The 14,491-nt window shown below is 23.1% G+C and overlaps 1 protein-coding gene across 4 annotated transcripts in view; it reads left to right on the top strand.

Annotated features, from left to right (window-relative positions):
- LOC114132429 (uncharacterized) overlaps positions 1-14,491 on the top strand; it is a 127,464-nt gene that overhangs the window by 74,439 nt on the left and 38,534 nt on the right. For all 4 annotated transcript variants that reach the window (XR_003593051.2, XM_027997893.2, XM_027997890.2 and 1 more), the window contains exons 3-4: positions 3,058-3,181; positions 5,147-5,232. Coding sequence is in view for 3 of the 4 variants with exons in the window: in XM_027997893.2 (XP_027853694.1) it covers positions 3,058-3,181; positions 5,147-5,232 (210 nt within the window). In the remaining variant the exon portion in view is untranslated. The remainder of the gene's footprint in view (positions 1-3,057; positions 3,182-5,146; positions 5,233-14,491) is intronic.

The following is a 14,491-nucleotide window of genomic DNA, read 5'->3' as shown; positions in this document are numbered from 1 at the left end:
AATGCAGAGGTTTTCTATTTTTAATTATATAAATATTATTTTGTTTAGTTTGGTTCTTATTAAATAATACATAATGATTAAAGTTTATTTACTCGTTTTTCGTTTTGTTTAATATTTATTGTTTTATCAAAAAAAAAATTGAAAACTAATAAATTATCAGTTTTGTCCTGAAATGTTATTGAATTGATTTAGTAAATAAATAGCGTTGATTGATTTAATTGTTTGGATTGCGTTTTTACAATAAAAATAATTAAATAACTTTGGAAGTAGGAATAAAAGAAAAATTGTATGTTTAAAATTTTAAATTGTTTCAATATTTCTATAGTTAATACAATTGTTTTTATCAATGCTTTTATTATTGGCGATATTAAAATATTTTATAAATATGTTTTCGTATTAAAACGGTTATGATTTTATTTTTTAAAGAATAAAAGAACTCCATCTATTTTAATATGAAGTGTGTACTATTTTATTTGTTTTTTTCTTTAAACAATTTATGTTATAGAAAGGACAGCAATTATTTTATTTTCAATTATTGTAAATGAAAAATGTACATAAAAATAATAAAATAAATAAGCTTCTGACAAAACATAAATAAATTATATTGTAGCAATAAAAAAAATATACTGTTTTACTTTTCTACTTAAATTCCCCGAGTGAGATACGCTACCCATGAAATACTATGCAAACACTTAAAACAATATAAAAATAAGCATAACGTGCAATAATTATATTTTGATGATTTGAATTAAGTTGAACAATTATCTTGTTTATACAGAAATATATATATTTATTTATTAATTTGTTAATTACAGGTTTTCAATTGCTAACAATATTACGCACATAATATTAGACAATATAAATTATCCATAGAAATAAATTACAAAATTAAAATTATCGTTAATGGGTATTTCTATTGCACGATATCAAATATGTCATTCTATTTTGTTTTTTTATAGATCACATCATTAAAATATGTAGATAAAGTATTATATGTTTTATATACGAGCATTCGAAATATTTCTTACGGTAGGTACTATTTGACTAAGTAATTTTGTTAAATCTGTAAAAAGATTTAAACCTTTTTTTTTTAGTTCACATTGTTATAAACTTATATTACATTAGTGACTTTCGTTTCTGTTTGGATATAAATTCACAGAAAAGTATATTTTAATAACCTGTAAATTGTTGGTATCGATTATATAACTTTGATGTGTCTCCATAAATATCCAACTATGTTATATACATATAAAGACATAATTATTTAGAATACTGTGCGTTTACCGTTTGTTAATTTGATTCATACGTGAAAAATGTTGTTTGTAGTTGAATTTATCTTTGAACTATTGCAGCTAAGAAGTAGTAAGCACGTATTTTTTACAAAAAATGTTCATGTGCATACATGCCAAACTGTAACTTCTTGGAATAAATTTAGAAGGAACTCATCAGAAAATACCTAATACAATGATAAAATATAACGTAAAGAAAGAATTGCGAATAAATATTTTTTGTAGTAGGTATATGATTTTATAATAATATGATGTACCTATGTGCAATATAATAATTTATAAACAGTTTGTAGATAACCAAGTCTAGTATATAACATAAGTTATAATTTATAAGTAATGAAAGAAATTAAACAAATATAATATTAAGTATATTTTTTAGTACCTGTTATGATTGTATATTAAAGATAATAAATTTGAAACCTAACCTAACCTTGCAAGTACTATAAAAAATAAGTAGATAAAATAAATGTTTTGAGACCATGTGGTTATTCTTCTGATAATTTTTACGTTTATATTATAATATTATATCATGTTATATGAATAATTTGACATATGACATATACCATCATTTTGATTTACCATTATATTTATTTTTTATTTATCAAATCTGTTGGATTTGATATCTTTTCCTAATTTAAATTTATAATTTCTTTTAAGTAATAACTAATTTAATAACGTACCTACGCCGGTCGTTTATACATTTTTCTAGAAAAAACTTATACATTTTAGATTTCTGATTTAGTGAATCGAAATAGGATCTCTAAGCTTACTATGTTGTGTGGTTTTTCTGTAAAAGCTTTTCAGCGCTGTAAAAAAACTCAAAAAGTTTTTTAACATTTTAGATAAGAAATCAAACTTACCATTTGATTGTACTTTAGTGAGGTAATATTTTGAATTTAGCAGTATGTATCATTCAATGTAACCCTTCAAAACAAAAACAAATGTTAGCATGGACTTGTATTTAACAAAAACTTGATAAATTTAGAACAAACCTGGTCCCGTTCAAAATGGCTTTACGAATCCAATGGTTTATTGTTGTTTCAAGTTGAAAGTCCCTCTACCGCTGGCTTACACATAGTGCATTTCACATTATATTTGGTATTCTTTTTCGTCCATTAACGGTTTTATTTCCAAGTCAGTACATCCAAAGTATCCGACAATGATCATTCCGATTTTAAACCTGAATATACGTGGAACACAACCCCATAGTTAACATGTATATTATATGTTGGCATATAGAATGGAAAGTTTTTTAATTAAATCATGTATACCTACGGTATAAGCTGCCTGTTCGTAATCGTGTATCAAATTGGTTGTTTGTGGAATTATTGTATAACGCTGAAAACAATATTTGTAGACAGCGAGGTAGTTTATGTAGCACACCGTGTATTAAGCCGTAGATTATTAAACAAAATTGAATAATAAGATAATCCGTAGTTAAACGGTTTAACGATATTTTTTCTATGTAATACATTTTTAGTTGTTAGTTATTAATTCATAATGTGCAGAATAAAATATTTTTTAATTTAAAATATAAATATTTTAAATCTATAAAATGTATTTATTATTCAGCATTTTGCCATGTTATTAAATATCACGATTCATTAAACTATTGGAAAGAAAAAATTAAATATAAATGTATTATTCCATGAGATCTAACGGTAATTACGTTAGGATTTACGTTGGCAATAATATAAATATGTAATGCGTTCGCGTAGAATAAAATCTATTATGCCGCCATAAATAATTTTTCTTTGGTGTGTTTCAGGCATATTTTAGTTTAAATACTAGCATACTGGGATCATTTATACATCTTGAAAGACCATATTGGACTGGGAATGGAACCGCTCCGCAAAGCAAAAGTTTCCTAGAACCAGAAAAAATTTCTGAAAGTAAGCAATATTTAATCGCATTATAATTATTATAGTTCACATATATTTTATTAAAACTATTTTTACTTTTTGTTTATAACTCAAATACTATTTAAGTTATTAAACTTAATATGATTTATCAGTTATGCTTATATATTTAACATTAATTTCAATAAGCGAACACTGAACAGTATATATTTTTTTTTTCATATAAAATAATTAAAAAAGAAAATAATATTGATAGAAGGGCATTTGAGTGATATTTTTAATGCAATAAAAAAAATATTAATAATTTTATTTCAATATTAGATTTAATTCAATCGTTAGTGTGATTTTAATTAGTTTATTTTGAACTTACATAAAAAATAGACAAACCCTTATAACACTTTTTATATTTATCCTCTATTGAGTATATTTTTACTTTTTTTTTTTTTTTATTAAACACGTAGCTTTGGCTTTAAGGGCCCTTAGCTTTGTGTCAAGTGTTTATATTTATTATAAATTAGTTTGTGCAGTCCCGCTGGCTCTAGGAATGAAACGAGGTTGTCCATTAGTTCCATTATTTCGTTCAATATTATAGGTTCTTTATTTTAGTGTTTTAAAATGAAAGTTTTGAATAATATATATTAATATTTGCTAATTTCACTAAAACAAAAATCATGTACTGAATATTCTGATTATTTGTGTGTAGTTAAATACAACATAAATATACATTAAATATACATTCCAAAGTGTAAAATGAACATACAACTATTATACGAAAATAATAAATGTTCTAATTTATATGTTTTCATTAAATATTTTAGTAACGTAGGTATTAACCAAATTTAAAAATGAAATTATTTCTAAGTAATACATTATTTTGCTACTTTATAATAATAATAATAATAATAATATATACTTATATGAATTATTAAGAATATAAACGAATAGTGTATAATATTAAGACTAATAGATTAAAAATGATAACATTTTTTCACCATATTGTAAAAACTGTTTTAGCAGTTTTCGGTAAAATTTGTTCTAACGTTCTTATACGTTTATTTCTTGAGAAGCTATAAGACTAGTATCAAAATCAAAACTTTCACTATCAAATAAACTCACAGTATATAAATCAATAATCTGACCTATTTAGGTAGGTATATGAAACTCAATTCTGGAATTTGACTCTCTAGGGCTTTCAGTAAATCTGCCTGCTTCAGTTAACTGTCACCAACTACTGTAGTAGGTATTTAACTTATAAAAATCTTCATAAAGACTAAAAATTACTAAACATAAATTAACTTTTTAAAACTCAACACGGTTAATTCTATAGTAAATTAAACTCAGATAGAGAAACCCGTCATTAGAATTTATAACATTTATCTTCCTTGTCATTATCTGGAATAGTATTTTGAACACTCGAAAGTAATTTGCTCAAAGATCTACTCATATAATAAATGATCATTTCCTAGAATGGCATTGCTGCTAAGCGGTTTCCCATTGACACGAGTAAAGATGTTATTATTATTGTTAATTCAATATAATATGTAATTTCATTTACGATTGTATATTTTAATAAGAATAATAAATGAGTTTTCTAAAAAAATATTCACATAACATAAGTATATTCATGTATAAAACATTTACTAGTTTGGTAAAATAATATGGAAAAACCATCCGAAAATTTTTAGTCATTCTTTTAAAAAATATTATGGAATAATGAACTTCATGTATACTATGTATTTACATATTGTGTTTTCACCTACCAACCTATCTACCTACATACCCTAATGGACCTAAAATGATCATAAACAGCTAGTATACGTACTACTCGGATGATTAGCTGCACCATAGCTCACATAATGTTTACACCCCGCACTTCGTCTGAATTATAAACATTCATAATATATTATAGTATATAGGACATAGGTGTTGTGTTGTTACTTGCTAATGACCATTATGTAAACATAAAGTTTATAAATTATTTTCATTATTATGTTTTAGCTACAGTGGTTTTTCATATGGTAGTTTTGGTGTGCGCAGGATGCGGTATCCTGACCAGTATCGTGTTGTTGATAGGAATTTATTTTGTGAGTATTCGATTATTTTATTTTTTTGTAAAAATATGAGCATACTTATATATTATATATATAGAGAGGCATATATTTAGGCTTGGGCCTCGAGTGGTAACATTTGCAGAGCGACAATTTTTTTTATATATACAATATTACAAAAAGTATTTTTAATTCGATGAAATCAAATTTTACTAATTTTTTGAGTTAAAAAATTATTTTTATACAAATCCATGTATTGGGTATAGTTTATAAGTTTAATGAATATAGAAGCCGATTTTCTGTTCATTTGGAATTGTGATTATTTAATTAATGCATTTTCTGAGGGAATAAGTAAAAGAAAAAATATTATGTTTAAACTAGTTTAAAGTGTAGTTAATTTATAAATTGCAAAAAAAAAAGGTATTATGTGAAATTTAATTTACATTAATACTGCATTTTTATATATATACTCATATATAAGATAATAATAAAACAAATTTATAAATAATTTTAGGAGGGATGGGGATGGAAATACAATGATTTAGAAAGTGTTTATAAGCGGAAAACCCTTAAATACGTCACTGCAAATATGTAATAATTGAATATTACCTATTTTTTGAGGGAAATAGATTAGGTGTATAGGGGGACTATTAAGTTGCGGTATAATAGATGATGCAACGCCACCAGGATATATAATTAATAGTCGAATTTTAGCGCGACAAATTGTCTATCCAAATAGTTAATACTTAATCACTAACCCAGCAGAATCGGCACAAACTCGGGATTTCGGGATATCTCTTCAAAGTAATGGTATAAAATATTACTCGTAATATTATTTCTGTTGTGTAAACTGACTGTATATACATTGTTACGACGAAATAACGACACAATAAACTGAATTTTTATAGTCGATTTCAGTTATTGGTAATAGCTATTATGTACCATAAATAGAAACAGTGAGTTTGCGTTTGTGTGTATATAAATTGCAAGGCATATTATGTATATTACTGTAATTATTGTGCGCCGAAAATAGACTGGGAAACTCGTTGATATAATATTAAATATGTTACATCTCTCTCTCTCTCTCTCTCTCTCACTCTCTGTATAATATTATACGCAGAATGATTCACGAACCATATGAATCACTCCCCCCATTTATACTTCAATAATATTAAATTTTTGAAATCATAACATTTTTAATTCTTAAGTATATTTAATGACTGTCATACTATTTATAGAGTGCCACCGCAGACATAAGCAAGGATTTATCCAAGCTAAGCTAAAATCTTTTTTCACAAAATGATAAGTTAATTAATAACATTAAATATTTAATTATTTTAATTTTAGCGGCTAGCCCTCAAGTTCTCTCCTAATATTTGCATATACCAATATACTTAACGGTCATAAAAACTTTTCTATAATATACTATACTCCTTATATAAACTTCATATTTCCAACAGAGAACTACCCTTTGTTTTATAAATAATTAAAATCATAATTTTTTTGAAAATACTTATACATCTAAATCAAAATTCTTACGAGTTATTGGTATATGAGTTATTAATTAATATTGTGTACTAAAAAAAGTAGTTCTTAATAATGGTTTTATATATAAAAATAAAACAGATGGAATACTTAGTCTATTATTGTTAATTTATTCTACTCAGAATGTACTTCTAAAAAATTATAAAATGATTAATAAATTATAATTGATTACTAACATTTTCGTATATCATTATAACACCGTTTATATATTTTAAACTAACCATTATCACATTCTATTATTTTTAACTCCACATAAAGATACATTTTTTTGAAACTACTCGTTTAAACTTTGAATTATATTCATCAAATGTTTTTAAAAAAAACCATGTTCTTAGAAGTTATAAAACACTATTTTCCATTGAAACAAATACATTTATATCGTCACAACCACATTTACTTATTTAATTACAAAAAAAAAAAAATTAAATATGAGAATATAAACATAATATGATCTTTAAGGTTTACTTACTTAACATTTAAAAAATTTAAATTTGAATGAATTTTAAATAGATAATAGAAATGAGAATTTTATCAAACAAATATAAAGATATAACTTCCTACGCAATATCCACTCGTGTGCTTTTTATGCTTCGAACGTGGAGTTCTGTAGGTACACATCTATAATAATCTATATGCTACTCGTATATCGTATATACAATCTATATGTTACATAAAGTAGTAATGGTACATGGGTACGTAATTCATGCACACAGTCTACAACAGTTGTATCGATTTAAATAACGTAATAATATTCTGTTGTCCCGGTTAAACCTGTGACCAATGTTGGGTTGATTTGATTAGTTCCCGCGTTGTAACATATTATATTATATTATTTCTAATACATAATACAGATTATGTTATATGCATGTATGATATTATATCATGTATACAGCCATACAGATTGATGCAGGGTGATTCAATTTTCATTAAATTACGCTTTAATTTTAGTTTTAATTTTTGTGGTTTTTAAATACCTTATACCTACTTCAAGTATTATCAATTTTTTTAAATTTTTTTATTCGTTATTTTAGTAGTGTCGCATTATGCCATTTCCCATTACATTTCTTTTTGTTTTAATTAAAACCACTACTGTAAATATTGTTAATCTGAACATATAGAATCTATTTAATTTAGTTATATAATTTTTAATAACTCTAAAACTACTCGATTAAATTATTATTCACACAAAAATTTTCAAATAAAAATTATCCTATTTTAACAACTACAATAAAAAAGAATAGTACTCATTTGAAAAAAAATGACAAAACAAACTCTGAAGGACAACACAATCTAAGTATTTTAAAATAATATGCTCCTTATAAGTGGCCTAGATATTTAAACGTTTCATAAACCATAAGGTAATAATTGAACAAATGCGTTATTTTAGAATAAAAAGGCGGTAAATGTGCTAGTTGAATCAACACGTATATTCATATAGTCGTTGTATACCATTGTGAATGTTTTCTATATAGTAGACAGCGATATAAACCATCGGGTTACACAACAGGTCTACTTATGTCGGGAAAATTAATATTTCATTCGCAAAAGACTTCACTTATTGAAAAGTTCCTTTCGATTTGCATTACTAATGTATTTACTTACATTACAATTATTACGGGACTTTCAACCGTGGTAAAAATAAATATTATTAAAATGATTTATATTTTTGTATATACATTACATATATTCACAGTTGTATACATGTACGATAGATATGTAGTATATATTATGTATTATTGTATTATATAGTAGTGAAGTATAAATATTCAGAACTCTGTTTACCTAACAGCAGTCGGTATGATGATTTTGTGATTGATAGTATTTTTCGAAAACCAAATGTCATTTCCAGTAGTAAATGTAAAAAAATAATAATAACTTTATAAAAGTATTATTTTTGGTTTCAATCAATTTACTGAAAAACGTAAAATATATAACATTTTTTTTTCATTCTGTAATATAAAAAGTACTGACAGTTGAATTTCAGTGAGTTGACTATATTTAATTTGTTTTAAAAAAATTATTCATTTTCATTGCATTCATTTTTTAATCTTATATTTTATATTTAAGATAATACCTATTCTGTATCTGGTAAAAACTTTATTTACTTTAAGCTTCTATAATAATGTATATGTTTGGTGCACATCATAAAGCAAAAGTCGTTATAAAAATATATTTCGTTTCTTTTTCGGTAAGTAATTTATGTTTATTCATAAAACATGTATGAGCTAATTTACATTTGGAACAAACAGCAATGATTAAAAAATATTACACATTTTTTATAAACATTTAAAAAAACTCAAAACCATATTATTATATACCTACATTATGAAGTGTACTTATAAAAACTACTTATATGAATTAATGTCATTGTCATAATGTATTTATAAATCCATTGAACTTGGCAGGGTAATTAAAAACATGATATAATTGTTCTACTATATACGTTGAATATTGTGTTATTATATAGCTTGAAGTTATATACACATAATATGTTTAATGAATAAAATAAAATTATAGCTTATACGAAACAATATAATATATTGAAATTTTATAATAATTAATTATTATTTACCTTACATAATAAATTAAATAAAAACAATCGTTAAGTATATGAAAGAAAAATTAAAATCTTAAATAACTTGGAACCCAAATGACTAATGAGTAGTATTCATTTTATTGCCTAGATATTATTAAAATGAAATAATAAAATGTATTGAACTACTTCTTATTGTTACGTAATATGAACAAAAAACGATGACGGTGTTAAAATCAGGTACTGAATGGTTCAAATTATATAGTACCTAATAATTATTGTAAACAAGTAAATTAAATAAGCTATACATTTACTAAATCATATGGAATATGATATTATAAATCAATCTTACAGTTATTTACAATTTTCGTTTGCATGTTTTTAATATTGCATTATAACATTTTAGCACCTATAATTAAAAAAAAAAAAAACTAAAAACTGAAATAACTGATTTAAACGTTAGATTAATTTTATTTTTCCCAATTCATCTTTTTTAGGTACAACTTAGTGTATGAAATACAAGTATTATGTACAGACAGTACAGACATGTCTAATATGATAATAATGTCAATTTGAATATATTAAATTCCATTTTCTTCGTTTGTTAAGTGTGTGGTGTTTTATGGTGATCTATCATTAACTATTGCCTATTGTTTATATAAGCTGATAATAATAATTATACTTGTTTAGAAACAAAAAACAATAGTAATAGTTTACCCTTTACCATACTTATATAATGTTATAGTTCTTCCTGGTTATATTAATTATCTTAAAATATGATCTTCATTTTACCTAACATAATATGTGTATAATATGAATAAATCATATTATGTACTTAAAATCACGAATTCATGTTTAATATACAGATTAGTTTTAAAATACAACTTAAAATAAGTTATACAATTGAAAGAGGAATGTTTTTTTCTGTCCAATGATTAGTATTGATAGTTAAACAAATCACTTTATGAAATTCAGTAAGTATATACGTATGCCTTGTAAATAAATTTAATTATAATATGATTATAATTATTTCAAGCTACATTAAACTCACTAAAGATATTTAAAGCGACATTTTTGTCATAAATCTATAACACATTTAATTATATTTAAACGTTATTTTTTGAAGCAAAATTGGTGAATAGTGTTTAATAGATTTACACATACAATACTTCAAAATGTTTTCTATACAGGCATACAAAATTCAAATTTATGATTACACTGTAATTATATTATAAACACGTTGCTAACAGTTAGCTTCATTCTGATGAATATTTATGAAAATTATTTTTGAAAATTAAAATAAAGTAAATTTTAAATATAAACGATTACTTTGTGCACTTATTCTGATTTTGATTATTAAGTCTTGAATTTTAATATGTTATTAATTGTGTCTACCTATACATTTAAATTAAAATCTAACTAACATCAGCAAAAAAGGAAGAAACAATTAGGTAGTAAAATATTTGTTTTGTCCATAACTATAAAATGCTAGACCGAGCATATTGCATTCGTTACCCTTCGTTCAATTATATGTTACTAAGTAAAGTATCAATAATATAAATGTACATTCTGAATAGACAATAATATATCATCACATTTTTCCATTTAGTTGGTTATTTTCTCAATTTTTTCAAAAGTTGTCGGTAGTTCTTCTTTGTGCTCAGCATAAATATCATCTACTAGGAAATTGAAAAACGACTTTTCAAAAAACATACCAGCTTGATTCAATTTTACTATCGATAAATATAGCTACTTGGAACTCGAGAATAAAAAAGTCATAGAAACTGTTTTATTTTGCATATATATTATGTATATAAAAATATCATTGTGAAACCAAAATTAAAAATGAATTTACACTTTTATTAAAGCCATTCAATTTGTAGTTAGATACAAGTATAAGTTAAAGTCTCAGTTACTATAAAAGAAAATAATTTATGTCAATCGGTATATCTCCCTTGTATACATTTTAAAATAAAATAAAAATCTAATAATTTTTTTCAATCATATTATATCTTAGAAAAAAATATATAATTTCTTATTATTTGTTTTAAATATAATTTTCTTATATATATTTAGTACAAAAAAAAAAAAAAATAAAAACTGTACAATAAATGTCAATTGCAAAGACAGGTATTGTGTTTGTTATTAATAGTTTTGAAAATAAATAATAATAATTGAATGGTGATAATTAGAGATTATAAGTTTTTATTAGATCTAATATATTATATATATCTAATATATTTTAAATAATTAATTAACTGTAGGTATTTATCTTTATAAACTTAATATTAATATTACTAGTTGAATAATACCTGAAGTATATAAACCGAAAGAAATTGTTTTCGCGTTACAGTCCCACTACAGTCATAATTAGTGGAGTGCCAAATATAGGTCTAAATAATGCATAATGCATATAAATATATAATATAGTCTATACGTTTGAAATTGGTAGATTGGTCGTCGATGGGTAAATTATAAATTCAGTGCTGAAACATAATAAAACATGTAAATGTATTTTTAAGTTATTAAAATAATACACAAAAATATTTTATTTTATTATATTATAATCAAAAAATATACAAAGGTAGGTAAACAACATTTTTTATAATATTCATTTTAAGTTTATATTAAGCGCAATAAGAATATTTTAACAAAAATCATTTAATTCCATCCTTTTCAAATTAATAAATTATTGACAGTAGAATAATATAAACTATTCATAGAAACAAATATTGGATTAATAGTCTTATTTGCTCAAAATCGTAACAACAATTTTTCATTGAATTCAAATACATAAACATAAATATGACACTATTATTTACGAAGTACGCTTAAAAGCAACTAACAGGTAGCAGATGTTAGTTTTCTATTTTAGATTCATAACAGAGCAATCAATGTATTGATTTTACAATAATTTATATATTTTTTTTATATTTCTATATTCACATTAAATATATATACTTAAGTAACACTTTGATTCTTACTTTCAGATTGGTTTCTGATAGAAAATGAAATCTAGTTTATACTTAAAAGCTTAATATTAAAAATTCACAATATTTTAAAATAATTGGGAAAAACAAACAAGTTGACGAAAACAGTATTTTTCACTATTAAAACAAGTTTTTTAGAAAACCTATTTTGTTCTTTTAGTTATAACTAAAAAAATCTTAACCACAGATATTTAAATTTTTCATGTTTCAGCATTTTATGCACATAATAAAATTATCACTATCTTTAAATTATTTAAAAATATAATACATTTTTTTCTATTATATAATTATAATAAATGTTATTATTTTGGTCAAAAACATTAAACAATTAATACAAGGTTTATCATAATTTGTTTATTTTCTAATGACAATAATATCAAAAATAAATAGTCCCAACATTTTTGTAAAAGCGTTTTATGTTAGAAGAATTTCGTCAAATTCGCGAAAATTCGCAGTTATTTTGTAAAAAAAAAATCGGAAAATTTTCCCTTTTTATATCTTAAAATTGAAAATTAGATAAAATATTTCACATTAGTTGTTTTTAAAAACAATTACATAAAATATTTTACCATAATGTTGCATTAATTTTTATTTTTTTATAAGGGTTATTCGTATACAATAATATATAACATAATTATAATTATAATGTTTACCAATATAGTTGTATTACCATTTTCTATACATAATAACAAAACATTTGAACTATTTACCATTGCCAGGCATAATAAATTCATAATTTTTTTAAAGTTTTTTTTTTTAGTTATTGTTAATTTAAAAATTTTAGCTGAGTCAAAACTTTAATTCTAATACGAGATCTCATTTACGTTTTTTTTATAACTGAATCTCTGAATGAAAAATATAAAAATATATTTAAAATATTAAAAGTACATAAGTACAACCATTTTAGCATTTTAACTATAAATTAGTATGAAATGTATAAACAATTTTAATCACTTTGTTATAATTAAAATAATTTGTTGTAACTTAGTAAGATTTTAAACTTCCACTTATATTATTTCATTTTATATAAGTACACAAAAATAAAATATGTAAATGAATTTTAAAAAATGACCTATTTATATCATGAATTTATTTACATTATTTTCTTGTTTATTATATAATATGGTTAGTATATATATATACTATTTAATTATTATAATTAAATATTAATAATATCATTAATAGCATAATGAGTTCCTTACTTTTGGCAAAAAATAAATCAACCAACCGTAATAGTAAATTAAATTACTTTATAGTAATATCAAAAAACACATAATGAAATATACTTATTGATTGAGGATCACAAATTAATTATATCCTATCAAAATCATTTTTAGAATACTGATATTGAATTCATATTTAATACTTCCATTACTGCTGTGACCCCACTCGACACCTACTGTATACCATAGCATTATCCATTTGTTCACTTTTTTTATATAATTTGGATATTTATCTATATTATTGATGTAATGATCTGAACTTGTTATTCACTATTTAAAATAAATACAGTTTATTCATAACAAAATAATAAAAAAAAATCAATTCTATAATGGACGAATTTGTATTTTCATAATTATTACCTATATAAATATTTTAATATAAGTTAAGAATTATTCAATTTTCAAATTATTATAGGTTTTAGTAAATATATAGGAATAATATTTAAAAAATACTATTAATTATGTTTAATAATACTAAATTATAATATCAATGGAAGTTAAAATGGACGTAACTACGTAAATAATACCTATGTGATTGCAAATCTGTGGCATATATTATATACATTATACATGAAACATGTTTTTATAAATAAACTGAATTTTTTAATTTTATGTTGATCAGAACTTTTATTTCATAAATGAAAGGACTAAAACTCATTAAATTATTTATCCTCGCTGTTTGGGATAGGTACTTATATTCCAATATAATATTCCTCGCTCTCCTGTTGTTATCCACAGAGTTTTCAATTTTGTTAACGTTTCTTATTAATTATTGAACTATTTTTTATATACTTCTCTGTATCATGTTTAATATACCACCTTTATATAATACACTTGACAAGAGTAGTATGAAAAAAAAAATTGATGAGGTATTAAAATTATTTTAAAACGTAGACGAAGTTATTTTACGCCTAAAACAAAAAAAAAACCACTAATTTATTTTATTACGAAAAAATATTCAATACTTGGCAAATAAAAATAATAATAATAATTCTGAAAAAATA

This window comes from Aphis gossypii, chromosome 1 (genome assembly GCF_020184175.1).
Source record: "Aphis gossypii isolate Hap1 chromosome 1, ASM2018417v2, whole genome shotgun sequence".
Classification (NCBI taxonomy): Eukaryota; Metazoa; Arthropoda; class Insecta; order Hemiptera; family Aphididae; genus Aphis; species Aphis gossypii.
This window is presented reverse-complemented; position numbering and strand designations above follow the sequence as displayed.